The following is a 17,273-nucleotide window of genomic DNA, read 5'->3' on the forward strand; positions in this document are numbered from 1 at the left end:
AGTCGGTTTTGATTTAGACACACCAAAGTTTTAAACCCATTTAATGTCACTTGGCTTGCTTATCACATAAGGTATAATACATATTACAGTCACAGCCTTGAGTTATAGAGTTCTTGCCATAATGTTGGATTCCTCTTTAACTTTAGCCTGTCCCTTTATTATCTCTTGTCTGTATTAAATCTGTATATATGATGCATTGGAATTAAACCTTCTGTTCTGTAGTAGTAAGAATGAATTGCTTACAGTGTACATTTGCATAATTATGGCATTTTTGCTGTTTTTTTGAACTCTTGAAATAAAGGACAAATTATCAAATTTTTACTAAAGAGCCTAAATCATATTGCTGTTTAGCTGGAATAGTAGCATAAGTATGAACAATTACATTATCTGTAGTTTGAGTCACTAATGGATAAAGAGTCAATATAACATTAAAGAAAATATATTGAATATGAGAATTAAAATGTGCCTGGCTAAAGAAACTGTGACTTAAAAAGAACTACTTTGATCTCTTTACATTTTAGGTGAAGTGTTTCACAATATCAGTAAAGAGGATCATAGACATTCTGCACCAGTTGCACCAAGAAATAGCCCTACTGGTTTAGCATCTCTTCCTTCTCTTTCTCCTGTTGCACTTTCACCAGCCTCCACACCTCATCTTGCAAATCTCACAGCCCCATCCTTTCCCAAAACTGCTGCCACAGCTCCTGGATTTGTGGATCCACATTCAGGGCTTTGTCCCACCACCTTAGCACCACCTACATCTACTACAGACAGCTCAGTTAGTGCTCCACCAAGTATATGCAGGTGAGTCCTCACACTTGAACTTTGTAAAATCAACAGTTGTGAATTCAGCTTATTTTTTTAAAGTTGAGTTTCGACTAATTAACTTTTGCTATATAGAAGAATTGAATTTCCTCCTCAATAAACAATTTAAAACCAAAGAATTACAAAGAAATATTTATTGTAGATTACTTCAACATGATAGTCTACTTAGTTTTCATGGTTATGATGGCAGAGCCACACAGTTCCAATATAAGATTATATTCACAGAATCACTGATTCTCAGAGGAGTGCTAGTCCATCTCTCTGAATGTGATTAGTTGCAGTTACCTAAGTTTGTATAGCCATTTAAAGATTCCCTAGTCTTTTGAATTTTCTGTCATCATTTTTCTTGGAAAAGTTGGAAGTACTGTAGTAAGAAATGTGGGTGCTTTGGGTTTTAATGTGGGTATTTATATCATGTTATAGCAAAGTTTTCTTCCGAACTGTGAGGTGCTGGTTTGCATATCTCTGCTGTACTAATGGGAGATGGTGTTGTTTTTTAAAATTGTACAGTGACCCTGATTGTGAAGGGCATCGCTGTGAAAACAGCAGTGCATATGACCATCAGCAGTATGATGGAGAAGAAAGCCAGGACGAAGATAGCTGTTCTGAGCACAGCTCTAGTACCTCAACATCCACAAACCAGAAAGAAGGAAAATACTGTGACTGTTGTTACTGTGAGTTCTTCGGGCATGGCGGTGTAAGTTCCTTTTTTGTATTTCATGCCCGATGGTTTTTCTGTCATCTTATTCATAAAAGATCCACACAGACATATTTTGATGATTCTTCATTGGATAAAATTACTATTTCTTGGTATTCTAAAAATGATTTTTTTAACATCTTATGTTGTATTTTAATTATGAAATATGTAGATTTTATTACTGATAAGCCCGTGACACTATAAACTAAGTTGGGAGAGATTTTGTTATGTTGTACTTTATTTTCAAAACAATTAAAAAGCTGTTACCTGGATGTTCACATCCATAATTTCTAAACTTAGAAGTTTTGTCTAATGTTTTCATTAAATTTTCTTAGCCACCAGCTGCACCAACGAGTAGAAATTATGCAGAAATGAGGGAAAAGCTCCGTTTACGCTTAACCAAGAGGAAAGAAGAGCAGCCAAAAAAAACTGATCAAATCTCTGAAAGGGAGAGTGTTGTTGACCATCGAAAGGTAGAAGACTTGTTACAGTTTATAAACAGTTCAGAGACCAAACCAGTGAGCAGTACTCGGGCTGCCAAACGAGCAAGACATAAGCAAAGAAAGGTAAAAAATAATGAAAAAAGTTACTTCATTTTTGCAACAGTCCCAAATTTCTTTTCTCTATAGGAATTTTACCTGCATGGAAAAATGACACATGAAAAACTTGCTAATTTAGTAGTAGCATAATATTTCTTATGGAAATACCTATTGTTCAATAGGATTTTAAAATGCAAGTTGATTACAACTTGTACTTTCAATTTTATTGAAAACATCTTGAATGGTTCACTGCTACTGCTCACTTGAAATATGGTTCACTTGGAGGAGAATGTATTTGTTGGGTTTTTAAAACACCATACATTTGAACTTGATGTCATGTTTCTCTCTTGTCAAGAAAAGATAAACCTATATTTTCATGCAGGGACATGTCTTTAGAAATGCAGTTTTCAATATGTTTAATATAAAAAGAAATGTTTTGATTAGCAGGAGAAAGCCCTTTGCTGCAGGAAGAGGCAAAGAAATACAGAGATATAGAGGCATTAGAGGAAGGAGGACTGAAGAATGAAAAGGGCAGTCACTTGCAGACCAAAGTCTTTTTTGTCCAAGTGATCACTGTTCGAAGTGTGTGAGAGATGTAGACCATTGTAACAGGTCATAATTGTTCTCCCCAGCTACTCTGTCTGGTATACTACCATTACTTTTTTCTTTTATTTGTGGAGTGAGAACAGTCCTGAGCAGCCAGATAGGAGCTATTTCTTGGCGGTGCTTATACCACTAGTAAGTCAGGCATCCCTTGTATGCTGTGCAAGGATTTCAGGTGTCTCCTCAGTAATGGCCCTGTGGTACATTTGTTCGCTTAACCTTCACAAAAGCAAATATAATGTGAAAGAAGATATCAGTCACCTTAGATAATCAGAGAATGTCATGGAAACAAATGAGCTTTAACTAATTGAGTGCCTTTTAACAAATGAGCACTTTGGTTATAGGCAGCTCTAAAAGACCAAATTCTGCTGGGATGTATGGTTCAGAGTCTTCAGATACTTAGATGACCCAGGGCGAGTCACTTAAACTCTCTTTGCCTGAGTTTCCTCAGCTGTAACATAGAGATCATAATAGCACCTACTTTCAAGGGTTGTTACGAAGATCAAATGAAATAATATTTGTGAAGTGCTTAGCACAGTGCATGGCGCATAGTAGCACATAAATGTTGATTCCTTTACTTTCCCATATAATCATGGGGCGTTCCCTGCCAGTCATCTAGCTCATATAACGTTTTTATCGTGATTCTTCCGACAGACCTGTTTCAGAATTTTCTTGCTTATGGATTGATTCATAAGAACAAATGTTAACTTGTTTATCCTTTCCTGAAAAGGATAGTAGAATATTTCTGTTTCTTGAGCTTCTTTTCCCCATGTGATCAAGTTTAAAATAAAGTAAAATAGTTAAGTTCAATGGTTTAATTGTACTAAGAAGAACCTGACCTGAAACATTTGCCAGTGGGTATGATAGGATTAGGCCCAGAGACTTCTCAGGATCCATAGGCAAGAAGCTTTAAGCACTAAGAGTGAAACGTCAGAACACTTCCTAATGGAGCAAATGAGGGTTTCCCAGCTGCGTTTTCCAATGATGGGCTCCTGCTCTGTATACTCTCAACTGTTGCACACCACCATTACTTTACTAGTAAAAAACTAGGAAGAACTTGATTACATTAGATATTCCTTCTAACTCTAAGATTTTATCACTCTGGTAAATTGTTATGGTTCTGTTGTCAGTTGATTTAAAGACCTATGTAGACCTTATTTCTGTCTTGAGAACTCTTAGATAAGACTGGTCCCAGAAATTAATCTGCTTTTAAAAATCTATGCCCTTCTTCAATGACAAAACTGTTAATGACTTTTATTCATTTCCTAGAGAGATGGAATTTTTTTTACTTAGAGTTTCTGGAATTTGTGTCCCTTTTCAAGCAGAAAATAAAAATTAGTTCCCTACCCTGCTAGGTACCAGAACAGTTCCATTTTTAAAGGCACTTTTGTATCATATAAAGGCTTTCTCTATGCGTTCCCTGAGATGAGAGGAAGTATTATTGAGTTGTAATTCAGTATTATATCCTGATTTCTTCTATGTCATATTTATATATATTCATGCATCAGCATTTGAACTTCATCTATTCTAGAAATCAGTGATTACTGAGTGATATTACATATACAAATGAGTGCCACTTGGATACTTCACAATAAATCTATTATTCAAGTTGCAGAAACAGATAGCTGACACTTGGTTTTCTTTTTGCACATACAGAGCACAATGATAATGCAAGTGAGAAAGGTGCTGTCATTTCATGGATATCATATGGAAACAGCAGACTTTACCTCTTGTGTGTGTTTAACATCAGCAGAGACATAAAAAGGGCTCTTGTTTAACTCAGGAACATTATATTACTACATATGTTCCTTATTTTACTCCTTATTCAGTAGTATGAAATAATTTTGAGTGGGTATATTTTAAACATTTAGCCCTATATAACTGTTTTTAATATGTTAATATTCTTTAATATGAATAATTTGCCCTAATATATGATCATCATATGTCATCCTAACTTTTCCTGTTTATCTTAATTTAGTAATTTAGAGAATTTACTGTCAACTTTTAAATCACTTTTTCTTATAGCTAGAAGAGAAAGCTCGTCTTGAAGCAGAAGCCAGGGAGAGAGAACATCACCAGCTCCTTGAGGAACAAAGGCGGCGGGAGGAAGAAGAAGAAGAAAGACTCAAAGAGGAATTCCAGAGGCTTCAAGAGCTCCAGCAGCTACGAGCTATAAAGAAAAAGAAAAAAGACAGAACAAATAAAGACTGTCCAAAGTTGGACATGCTTGCTAGGAATTTCCAGTCAGCAAAAGAGTCAGTACCGAGCTCTGAAGAGATACGAAACGGCACACTTGAGCAGTCAGAGAAAACAGAAACCTCCTCGAGTTCACCTTCCAGGCATGTTAATCATTTGGAACAGAGGCCAGGGCCTGAAACAGTCTGTGGACTGTCTAATCCAGGCAACTCGAGAGACTCCAAACTCCTTTTCCAAAAAGAGCTGGGTGTGAAGCAACACGAACCGCTTTCTTTCCTCTTTGACATAATGCACCACCACAAAGAGGGGAACAGTAAAGCCAAGCTCAAGCCTGTCAGTAAGCCGGCCGAATCTCCCAAAGTACCCGAGAGCCAGTCCAGGCCCAGGAACCACACGGAACCCAAAGTGAAGACAGTAGAACTCACCTCTGCTGAGCAGAGAAAAGAGGAGAAAAAAGTCAACAGTAACAACAACAACAGAAAGCAACTGAATCATGTCAAAGAAGAAAAAACGCTGCCAATCCTAATTGAATCCCCTTCTCCTTCTCCAAATGAGCAGCCCCCAAACAACAAATTGATATTGGCAGATTCTCCTCAGCCAAAGGGCAAGAACAAGAAAAATAAGAAGAAAAAAGGAGACAGAGTCAACAATTCAATTGGTAAATATAGCTCAGAGAAAGTCATGTTGAGCTTGGTTAAGTGTGTGAGTTGTTAGAAGATGACATAATATCTAGAATCTTGAAGGAGGAACCTATGCTAGAAAGACAGTGTGTTGGTCATTGCTTAGCATAGTGCCTGGTACATAGTAGGTACTTAGTAAATGTTGATTGATTGATTGATTAATTTCTGAGAGGCAGTATAATATCCTGGGGAGGAGCCCTGAATTTGGAGTCAGGATGTAGATTTGATTCTTGGTTATGCCATTTCACTTTATTCCGTGACCTTGAGCAAGCCATTCTGGGATTCAGCATGGTCATCTATAAAATGAGGGAGAAGGATCAGATAGGCTATCTAGAAATCCTCCTACCTCTAAATCTACAATCCTATGAAAATCTCACAGGAAGATTTTGACATTGTACATACTGTCCTGTACTCTTGCTTTGCATTCTGTAGGGACTTGTCACCTGAATGGATCAGGGGAATGAGGCCAATGAGAAGCTTGGTACTAAACATTTTTACTCATTCGTAATACAGATAGCATGTCTGGTTTCAGGAAGAGCCTCTGCTGTGATTAAAGTATCTCTTCAAGTTATTTCCTTTAGGTAGCAAACTTTAGTTTTCTCTTACACTTAGATTCTAATCCCATATTAACTGAATGTGCCATAATCCACATATAACAATAATATGTTTCTGTAGTGCTTTAAAATTGACCAACTTCTTTCCTCATGGCATCCCTGTGTTAGGTAAATAGTGCAAGCACTGCTACACTCATTTTATAGATGAGGAAACTGAGGCCCATAGATGAAGTGGCTTGCCTTTGGGTGCAAAGGGGTAGTATAGTAAGGGTCAGACCTAGGATTCAGACCCAGGTCTCAGTTCCCAAGTTCTGAACACCATGTCACCTATGCAATGGCACCACTGCTAATGTTCAAGAATTGAGATAAATTCCCAGATAAAATGATAGGAGGATGCTCACAAATGTGAATAAAATTAGCCAAGTGGATTGGCCTGTAAGAGGCTGACAAGGTATAAAATCAGTTTCAATTAAAGAGAATTAAAAATGAACAGTACTCCTCCATTATAATTTATACAGTCAACTTTTGGTAACATTATTCAAACTATATTTTAAAATACTTCATAGAGCTAAGTAACCTTTAAAGTAAATAATAGACCACTGCATGATTCAGAAAGAAAAGAACTACTAAGTCAAAGTTTCAGAGAGATTTGAAATCATCAAATGATTGTTTGATGCAGAAGGAAAGGTTATTTTAAAGTTGCTTAATTTCCATTCCTCACATAAATAGCGTTTGTAGGCCTGAGGGAAAACTCTTAATTACTAAACGTTCCGTGATCACATAATGCAATGAGAATTCACTTGGATTTTAGGTTTCCTTGTTCAATTTCTATGTCTCCCTCCTCTTTGTGGTGCTGTGTGTCCTTCTGCCATCGTAGGGTATCTCATTTCATGGCATCCATCTTTATGCTCTAGTATATACATAATACATTGTCAGAGTTGCAAAGGCTCATGGAGTTTATTTGTCTGACCCACTTATTTTAGAGAGAAGGGACTGAGGCTGAGAGTAGCTGGTGGCTTCTGATCTGGTGCCTTTTTTACTCTGCTGAGCTACTTTGCTGTGATTGACTCAACAGAGAAAATTCTGTTTGCATCAGTCATTGTCACTTTGCCTGGACAGTTAAACCGGTGAGAAGTAGCACTAAAACAGCTCTAATTTTCAGACCTCTTACCACACATTACAACATCCTCTTCACATTTCACTATACTTTGGAATGTGGAGGTTTCTGAGACTGCATGACATAAGAAGGGCACAGAGTGATAAGTTTGTGGCCGGAAGGATGAAATGAGTCAAACAAATAGAAATATGTATTCTGCCTTTCAGGTCTTCTCTGTCTCCCATAAAGATACTAATTAAGTAGGTAATAATAGGAAACTTACACATCTGTGGCAGCAGAAATCTGGAAGAGAAGCAGACAGGCAAAGAAATATGGCATGTTTTCCTAACTAATGCCTGACAGCAAAACATGTAAAAATGACAGATATTTGGAACACCTGAGAAAAATCAAGAAAGAAATGAAGTATAGAATAATAGGAATTAGATGAAATGTATAATAATTGCATTGATTCTAACACAGAGGCAAAGTCATTTTGCTTAGAGATGTAAAAAGTCTTACACGTATAACTTGATTTGTTCATAAGATGAACGTGTTTGGAACAATTGTTTATTGGATTTTTTTTGTTGTTGTTTTTAAGAGATGTGAAGGTTGAGGAAGAACTTTGTCCCACTTTTTAATGAGTGAATGGGAAAATTATTTGATGGGAGAGGCATGATCTAATGCAGAGGTGGGGAACCTGCAGCCTTAAGGCCACATGTGCCACCCTTGGTCCTCAAGTGTGGCCCTTTGACTGAATCCAAACAAATGTTCTCTAAAGTTTGGATTGAAAGGTCTTCATTGGAGAGGACGCCCCATGTAGCCTCAAGGCTACAGGTTCCCTGCTCCTGAATGGAAAGAAGGCAATATTTAGACTATTGAAAGCATAGCCACAACACCTGCAGCTGTGTGACCTTGCAAGTCATTTACCCCCTTCCACCCCCGTGTGTCTGTGTATGTCTGTGTCTGTGTGTCTGTGTGTTATTACATTGCCCACCTCATAGGGTTGTTGTGAAGAAAACATTTTGTAAACCTTAAAATACTATATACGTGTAAGTTAGTGATTTAAAAAAACCCGATTTTGGCCATTATTTTTGATAATTGAAACATTTACATTTGTTAGCTTAAACTTAAGCCCTTTGAGAATCTGTCCTCGAAGACTGCCAATTCTGTGAATTCTATAAAAAGTCCTTAATGGAGTGCAGCTTTATGCTCTATATTGCAGAAGCTCTTAGGGAATTAAATATTGAAAGTGTAGTTTCTTGTCAGAAATTTACTAACATTTTAGATTTTTAGATGCTTCTCTTGTTTTCTGCTCCTTTTTTTTTTCCTGAGGAAATTTCATTCATAATATTCATAATCTGTAGATTTGTCCCAGGACTGGATTTTTTAAGTTTACCCATGGGAAACCAGGTAAGTTTAAACCCAGAGCTGCTCATATTCAAGTCTGGCAGGTTTCATATCTAGCACTCAGTCCATACCAGCATGTTACAGTAACATCCTAATATGTCATCATTCTGCATTCAGTCAGTTGTTAACAGAATCCTGAGGAAAGAACAAGATGAAAATGGTGTGCCCAAAACTATTTCAGTCATTTGAGTTGAATCTCCTTAAAAGTTGCTACTCTCTTCTATAACATGTACCTGTACCCACAATCGCAACACTCCACCTATAATTTTATGTTTAAAAGGATAAGTGCTGTAAATTTTCTGTGTGATAAAAATTGGCCAATTTGATTATTTCCCCTAATTGAATCTTTGCCTCCTTTAGTGTCCACAGTTCTGTGTACATAATAAGCACGTAATAGATGCTTTTTCATTCACTTACTATTTTCCAGTCAAACTGGACTGCTTGTTTTTCTGTAATCCTGTCTTGACTTTTCTACCCCTCTGCTTTCCTACAAGCCATCAGAGTCCATGCCTAGAACATATTCCATGCCTGAAACACATTCGCTTTTTTCTCTCTTTAATGATATCATCTTCCTTCCAGTTCTATCTCAGAAGTTACCATCTTGAAATTTTCTCTGATCCTTTCAACACCTCCCCTTGTTTTCCATACTTCTCCCCACCCAATTCAAAGTGAGCTCTTGTTTTTTTTTGTTCCTATTACATTTTACCTTGCATCATAATGATCTCTTCATGTGTTGTATTCCCCATATTATACTTAAATTCCTTGAAGGATCTTTGACTATAATGTATCTTTACATACTGGTTGGCTCCTCCATTGGAAGTTAGGCCTCTTTTTACTTTTTCTTTATATTCCCAGCACTAGGTACAGTACCTGACACATGATAAATGCTTTATAAATTCTTGTCAATTGACTTATTAACGACAGCAATCGTCATTTTTTTGTTCCCAGAGCTGTGCATTGTACCTTGATGTCCTGCAGCTGACAATGTGTTTCTTAAACACTCAACCCAGTACCAAAGTGTAACTTGGGCAGTGCTGCTACTAATAACTCAAATTTGCTATTTTTAAGGTTTACAAAACACTTTTCTCACCATTACCCTTTGAGAGACATAATGCAATTGTGATTGTCCTCATTTTACAAATGAAACTGATGCTCCAGAAGGAGAAATAGTCCAATATCACACAACTAAAGCCAAGATTTGCATATTTTAGACTCTGAGGGAGAGCAGGCTCAGTTTTGATTTAACTAATCCTTTGCAGTTACCCCATTATCATTATGATTTTTTATTTTCCCTTCAGTAGGTGGGGTTCTCATATTCTCTACAAGAATCTTGATTTATTTCATTGCTGTATAACATCAGCCAGGTGGTAATTTGTCTTTAAAATACATTATTCAGGGGACTACAGTATAAAATAGAACTTAAAGAAAATAGAATTATTTTTGTTTTTGAACTATTCCATGTTTACATGACAGTAAAGAATTAAATCTGAGGAGGGTTGGTCACAGGCTGAAATGATAGTTCTGATACTTGTAAGATGTTTAAGAACCAGAACTTAAGTAGGAGGATATTCATATCTTCCTGGTATGAATAGTTTGTCGTCCATTGTTATTCAGTTTCATCTCTGTCTGATTAATATAGAATTATAATTTATCCCATTTTTCAGGAAAAACGATTATTTTTCAGTAAAATGTTTGTTTTAAAGCTCTTCAATGCAGTATTAAAGTATAAAGGAGCTAGGTTATAGAAGACTTGGAACATCAAAGTGAAACATTTGAACTTTGTAGGCAGAGGGACGTTACTGAAAGCTTTTGGGTTAGGTAATGAAATTGATATATTTGATATTTTAATTTGTCATAGTTGTCTTATGAAACAGTGGATTATGGAGAAGAGAAGGATAAGAAACTAGGAGCAAGAAAAACTCATTAAAAGGCTGTTGTTGTAGATTGAGAATTAGGTGAGGAGGATACTGATCTGTGTGAAAACTATGGAAATGAAGAAGAAAAGAAAAACTATAAAAAAGACTACTGTTATTGATTCTTGAGTGTTCCTAGTAATGGAAACCTGGACTACTATAAATAAACAAAATACACATTGATTCCCCAGACTTAAGTATAGCTTTTACCTTTGAACTATCAACCTCACTGAAAGGCAGCGTAGCGTGGTGTAGTAAAAGAGCCAGCTTGAGAGTAAGGAAAGCCTGGTTTCAACTCCCACCTCTGACATGTACTTACTGTGTGACCCTGGACAAGTCACTTTACCTTTCACTGTCCTCAGGCTACTCTCCTAAGGCTATAGGATACAGAGCAAATATCAGTCATCAGTGGTAGATTTTCCTCTAGATAGATAGAGATAATTTTCCTATGCCAGTAAAATTACAGGTCTGTTTCTGTCGCATCCCTACAAACCTGATTTGCTTTTGATTTTTTTGTCTCCCTTCTTTGACTACCTTGTGGAGATTCATATAAATAGTGATGTATCCAAAAGTAAGAGGAAACAGAGCATATGTCATCTGCAGATGGGATGTCGGAGTTGCCAAATGATCCAGAAGTGATTATTTATTCTTCATTGCAGCTTCTCAACACTTCCCACGTCAGCTCCCTCCTCTGTACTAATACCAACCACAACCATCTTAGTCCAAAGCATTCATCACTTCTTACGTAAACTTTTTCAGTAGTCTCCTAATTTATCTCCCTGGATCCAGCTTTTCCCTTCTTCAGTGCCTCCTCCACCCCGCTGCCAAATCATTGGGTTTTTTTTGAAGCACATGTCTGACCATGTCACTTACCTGCTTGAGATGCCTCCGTGATTTCTTCTTGCCTCTAGGACCGGATGCAAATTCCTTTATTTGTCATTTAAAGCACATCATAACCTGGTCTTTTCAGGCCAGTTAGCATCTTACTCTCTTCATCCAAACTGATCTATTTGCTTTTCCCTATATACAGCATCCCATCTCCTGCTTCTGTCTTCTTACACAGAATATTTACTCTCCGCACCTCTTCCTCTTGGAACCCCTAACTTTCTTCAAGGCTGTTGAAAAAAGACTTTCCCAATTCCCCAGTTGTTAGTGCACAGCCTTTTCCCCAACACTCTGTATTTATTTTGCATATATCCTATATGTATTTATCTTTAATTACCCCCTAGTACTAGGATTCTTAACTTTTTGTGTGTATTGGATCCCTTTGGCAGTCTGGTAAAACCTATGAACCCCTTCTCGTAATAATGTTTCTTTTTTGAAATCCATAATTGAAAGGTTAGTGAAATAAAGATTAATTTTTTTCCCAACCAAGTTCATAGACTCCCTAAAATCTTACCTGCCAACTCTCTGGGATATCCATGAATCCTAGATTAAGCTTGCCTGCCCTAGTGGAATCTAAGTTCCTTGAGGACACTTACTGCCTCCCTTTTAGTCTTTGTATCTGTTCCCTGCATCTCACTGAGTTCTTCCATATAGTCAGTGTTAAATAAATATTTGTTAATTTATTGCTTCTCTTTAGCTTTAATTGCAGTTGCTGCAAACATCATGTAGCATGTGAAAAACTTTTGGGATTATAGATTTAGACCTGGAAAAGACCTTAGAGATCTACTAGTCCAAGGCTCTCCTATTGTACATAAGAGAACTGAGAGCAAAGAAGTTACATATGTACATAGATAGCTCTGTTACAAAGTAAGATCTAATAAGGGCAAAGGCAAAATCCAGGGGAGGAAATACTCTTAAGCAAATCTGAGGAGTGAAAAATCACTTTCAGCCTATCCAGTGGACACATAGTAGATCCTTACTCTAGGTCATTGCAAGGTTTACTGACCCTCCCAGGCAAAGGTTCTAGGTGGCACCGTGAATGGAGCACTGGACTGGAAGATCTGCATTCAAATCTAGCTTTAGACACTAGCTGTGTGACCCTGAGCAAGTCACTTAACTTCTTTCTGATTCAGTTTCCTCAGCTGTAAAATGGGGTTAATAATAGCACCTAATTCATAGTGTAGTTGCAAGGATTAAATGAGATAATATTTGTAAAGCACTTGGCACTCTGAACAGTAGGCACTGTTTAAGATGCTTATTTCCTACCTGGAGTCCTTGAAAATACACACACACACACACACACACACGTGTGTATATGTATATAATAAATTTCTATATAACTGGTTTCCTGCCTTTAAAAATTATTCTAAGAGGTCTGTAGACTTTACCACTTTACCACCAAAGGAATCCATTTATCACTTCTTGCTTAAACTTGATCTTCCAATCTTTTTCTTCTTCAGTCTATCTTCAATAAGAGTTTCTAAATTGATTTTTCTAAAGCACAGGTCTGATTATGTCACTGTCCTGCTCAAAAAGAGAATCTTGTTTAGGGAATCTCTGTAATCATCTGATAGGATAGCTTGCTTGAGTCTGAAATAGACCTTTTATCTTCTAGTAGATTTCCTTGGAGGCATTCTTCAGCCTTACTTACTACTTCAACATTTGCTGATGTTGATTTCCCAATATTTTTTAGATTTTATTTTTTTAATGTTTGAAGTTTTGACTTTTTCTTTAATAAAGGAAGGGGGAAGTGTTACAGTGAAAAGAATACTGGACTTGAAACTGGAAAGCTTCAAATCTTCCCGCTGGCATTTAATATCTCTGTGACCATGGCAAGTTATTGAACTGAGCCCCAAATTCCCTTATCCCTAAAATGGAAGTAACATTTATAGGACCCACATCACACAGTTATAGGAAAACTCAAATAAGATAATGTATGTAAAGCATTTTTGTTATTTATCCACTAGTATTCTTAATACTTACATGGTGATTTGCATTAAAGTTTTAGTGGAACTGAACCTTAATAAGTGATAATCCTACAAAAAGTTTACACAGGATTTTGTTCTAAATAGAGGAAGAAATCTTTATCAATTAGCTGTCCCTCAAAGGAGTTCCACTGTCTCATGAAGTAATATACTTCTTGTCAGTGGAGATGTTCAGAGAGAAATTAGATGTCCATTTGTTAGTAATTTTGTGGAGGGTCCTACTTTAGGTAAGGGCTCTTCTGGTTCTCTCAAAATCTGGATAGCTATTGTCTACAAACCTCCAAGATACTCTCTTTCCACTCCCCTTCCTTCTTCAATGAGCTCAGGACCTGACTCAAAATTTTCTTTCTTCCTCAGCCTCTACCCTCATACTAAGGGACTTCATCCTACATATTGACACTCCTTCAAATACCTTAAACTTTCAGTTGTTCATCATCTTCACTTCCTATAACCTACTGTACTACCCCACCTTAGCTGCACACCTTTGGATATAATCATACCCTTGATCTTATACCCACAGATGTGCTACTTCCATGTTCATTAACTCTGAAAACCCCTCATCTGACCGTAATCTGTTGGCATTCCTCCTTCCCTTATCGGAATCTACTTTTCATCCACTCTGTGGTCTCCAATCCTTTGATCCGTCAGTTCTCTCCCAGACCCTCACACCTACACTAACTGTACTCTCTTCTCTTTTCCCCCATCTTGACATCATGGATCCCATCTACACTGCCCTCTTCTCTTGAATCTTGAGCCCCCTTATATCATTGATTGCACCCTGCCAAGCCCCAGTCGTGGATTAACAATCACCATTTACTGCCTTCACTCTACATACATACTCCACCTGCTAAAGGTAGAGAAAATCCTGCAATCTGTCTCTCTCTTTGTCCACTTCAAACGTATGTTACGCAGCCTCAGTTGGGCCCTCACTCCTGCTATGTAGTCCTACTGCATCTCTCATATCAACTCACTATCCCACTTTCCACAAAAGGTCTTCTGAAACATCCCACGAATCCCCATCTCCTGTCACTCAGGTGCCTTCTGCCATTATCTTCCTCCTTCATCCCATCTCACAGGATAACATGGCCAACTCCTCTGCTTGTTCAGGTGATTCTATTACATCTTGTCTCCATCATATTTCTGCTTCTCATTCTCAATCTCTCCCTGTGTACTGGCTCATTCTCTACTGCCTCAGAATACCCATGACTCCTCCAAACTCAGTAAACTCTCACTTAATCCTTCCATCCCCATTTCTGTCCTATATCTCTTCTGCCTTTTGTATCAGAACTCCTTGAATAGGCCATCTACAATAAGTACCTCCACTTCCTCTTCCCTCACTCACTTCTTGATTCATTACAATCCATCCTCATCATTTTGCAGAAATTGTTCTTTCCATGATCTCCCAATTAGCAAATCTAATAGCCTTTTCTCAGTCCTCATCCCTCTTGTTTTCTTTGCAGCCTTTAATACTATCAGTCACTCTCTTCACCTTGATACTATCTTCTCCCTCATTTTTTAGGATACCACTCTCTCCTGGTTCTCCTCCTACGAATTTGACTGTTCCTTCTCAGTCCCCTTTGTTGGATCCTCATCTAGATCATCTGTGCTAATCACAGGTATCCCACAGGGGAGGTGTTTTACCCAGTGATCTCATCAACTCTTAATTATCATCTGTCTGGGGATAATTGTCAGATCTGCCTATCCAGCCCTAACCTCTTTGCTGACCTCCAGTCTTGCATTTCCAACTGCCTTTCATACACCTCAAATTGGATGTCCACTGGACACCTTAAATTCATTATGACCAAAACTGAACTCATCAGCCAGCCCTCTCTCACCCCCAACTTTCCTGTTAGAGTAGAAAACAACACCATCCTTCCAGTCCCCGAGGCTCACAACCTAGATTCAACTCCTCACTATCTCACACCCCCAATATCCTTTCTGTTTCTGGTACTTTCTGGTTTCATCTTTGCAAAACCTCTTGAATACCTCCTCAGATATTCTCATTATGTTCTAGATGACTTCAGGGAAATATGTGATTAGACAACTGTCTGAAAAAAAGATAGAAATATTTGTTCAACATGAATCAGCAGTGTAATGCGACTACATTACCAGAAATAATAATAATAAAATAAAATAAACAGAAAAAAAGATCTCTTCAATATGCTTCCTTCTCTCCTCTGATGCCATCACTACTCTGATTCAGGGCCTCATCACCTCACACCTGTACTATTGCAGTAGCCTGCTCATAGGTCCGCCTTCCTCAAGTCTCTGTCCATTCCAATCAATCCTCTGTTCAGCTACCAAAGTAATTTTCCTAAACCCACAGATCTGACCATGTCACCACCATACTCCATAAACTTAAGTAGCTCCCTATCACCTCCAGAATCAAATGAAAAATTTCTCTCTGCCCCCACAACCTTTCCAGTTTTCTTACACCTCATTCCTTGGTAGGCACTCTTCAGTCTAGTGACATTGAACTGCTGGCCAGTCTATGAAGATATATCTCTCATCTCTGGCCATTTTTCCTCTCTGTCTCCAATACCTGAATGCTCCTCTTCTTCATATTCACTTACCAGCTTCCTCAGTTTCCTTCGACTCTGAGCTAAAATCCTATCTTCTACAGAGAGGCTTTCCTAATCCTCCTTAATTCTAGTGCCTTCCCTCTGTTATTTCCTGTATATCCATATATAGCTTGTTTGTATATATATATGTTTATTGCTTCCCTTGTTGGATTGTAAGCTCCTTGAGGACAGCTATCTTTTGCCTCTTTTTGTATCCCCAGTGCTTAGCACAATGCCTGGCATAAAATTTAAGTGTTTAATAAATACTATTTTCTTTGCCAATTTTTCACCTTCCAGTTATTCTCAAATATTGATACCTTATCCAGCACCATAATACTATGTGTTTATCCTAGCGTCTTGAGGAAAATTCTTTACTTTTGTTTGCTTTTCAACTGCTTGAGCAAAGGGAAAATTGGAAATTTTGCTTGTTTCCATATATACGTATTGGGATATTCACATTATTAGCAGTAAGATTTGTCTACCCTAGTCCCTTTATATTTGAAAGAGAGAGTATCCCTTAACCCCATTCCTGCATTCAAATTTGTTGTGAACTGAACTTCAGTTGCAAATGGTGTTGAATTTGAAGGGCAGCTAGATGGCACAGTGGATAGATTGGTTATTCTGGAGTCAGGAAGATCTGAGTTCAAATCCGGCCTCAGACACTTACTGGCTGTGTGATCTTGGGCAAGTCACTTAACTTGTTTGCCTCTCTGTTCCTCATCTGTATGATGAGCTGGGGAAGGAAATGGCAAGCTACTCCAATATCTTTTCCAAGAAACCCCCATGGGCAAATTCATAGGGTCATGTAGACTTGGATATGACTGCAAGGGGAGTTAGAGATTATTTAATGATATCTCTTCCTCCTCTCCCCCCTTTTTTTATGGAGGAAGAAAGTTAGGTCAAGAGATGTTGTGGCTTGCCCTTGATCACATAAGTAACAGAGTTAGAATTGAAATCTCTGGCTTCAAGTCCAGTGTTTCTCCCGTGACACTATGGTGCCTCATTCATTCTAATGCTTTCTAATTTCCTTGTTTGTAAAATGCAGTACCTACATCATAGAATGATTATGAAGCTGAGCAAGGCAATACATGGAAGGAACTTTGCAAGCTGTTATAGAGTCACTTTGTGTTGTTATTATTAATTGTCAATTATGATCTTGTTCTCAGATTTGTCAATGGAGTTCAGATACACATGGCCTTGGGACGAGTTACTATCCTGCTATTCTTATTTTATATTTAGTGTTCTTTGACTCATTGCACAGGTAGATAGAATAATTGCCTTCTGTAGTTGAATAAAAGTATTAGGTGTATGTTCACCCTCCTATAGGCTTAC

General features: G+C 37.7%; 1 protein-coding gene across 4 annotated transcripts in view; it reads left to right on the forward strand.

Annotated features, from left to right (window-relative positions):
- Positions 1-17,273, forward strand: part of FAM193A (family with sequence similarity 193 member A) — a 239,203-nt gene that overhangs the window by 208,726 nt on the left and 13,204 nt on the right. For all 4 annotated transcript variants that reach the window (XR_011969424.1, XM_072620044.1, XM_072620047.1 and 1 more), the window contains 4 exons: positions 522-804; positions 1,336-1,522; positions 1,858-2,088; positions 4,690-5,518. Coding sequence is in view for 3 of the 4 variants with exons in the window: in XM_072620044.1 (XP_072476145.1) it covers positions 522-804; positions 1,336-1,522; positions 1,858-2,088; positions 4,690-5,518 (1,530 nt within the window). In the remaining variant the exon portion in view is untranslated. The remainder of the gene's footprint in view (positions 1-521; positions 805-1,335; positions 1,523-1,857; positions 2,089-4,689; positions 5,519-17,273) is intronic.

Source organism: Notamacropus eugenii, chromosome 6 (assembly GCF_028372415.1).
Source record: "Notamacropus eugenii isolate mMacEug1 chromosome 6, mMacEug1.pri_v2, whole genome shotgun sequence".
NCBI classification, from domain to species: domain Eukaryota; kingdom Metazoa; phylum Chordata; class Mammalia; order Diprotodontia; family Macropodidae; genus Notamacropus; species Notamacropus eugenii.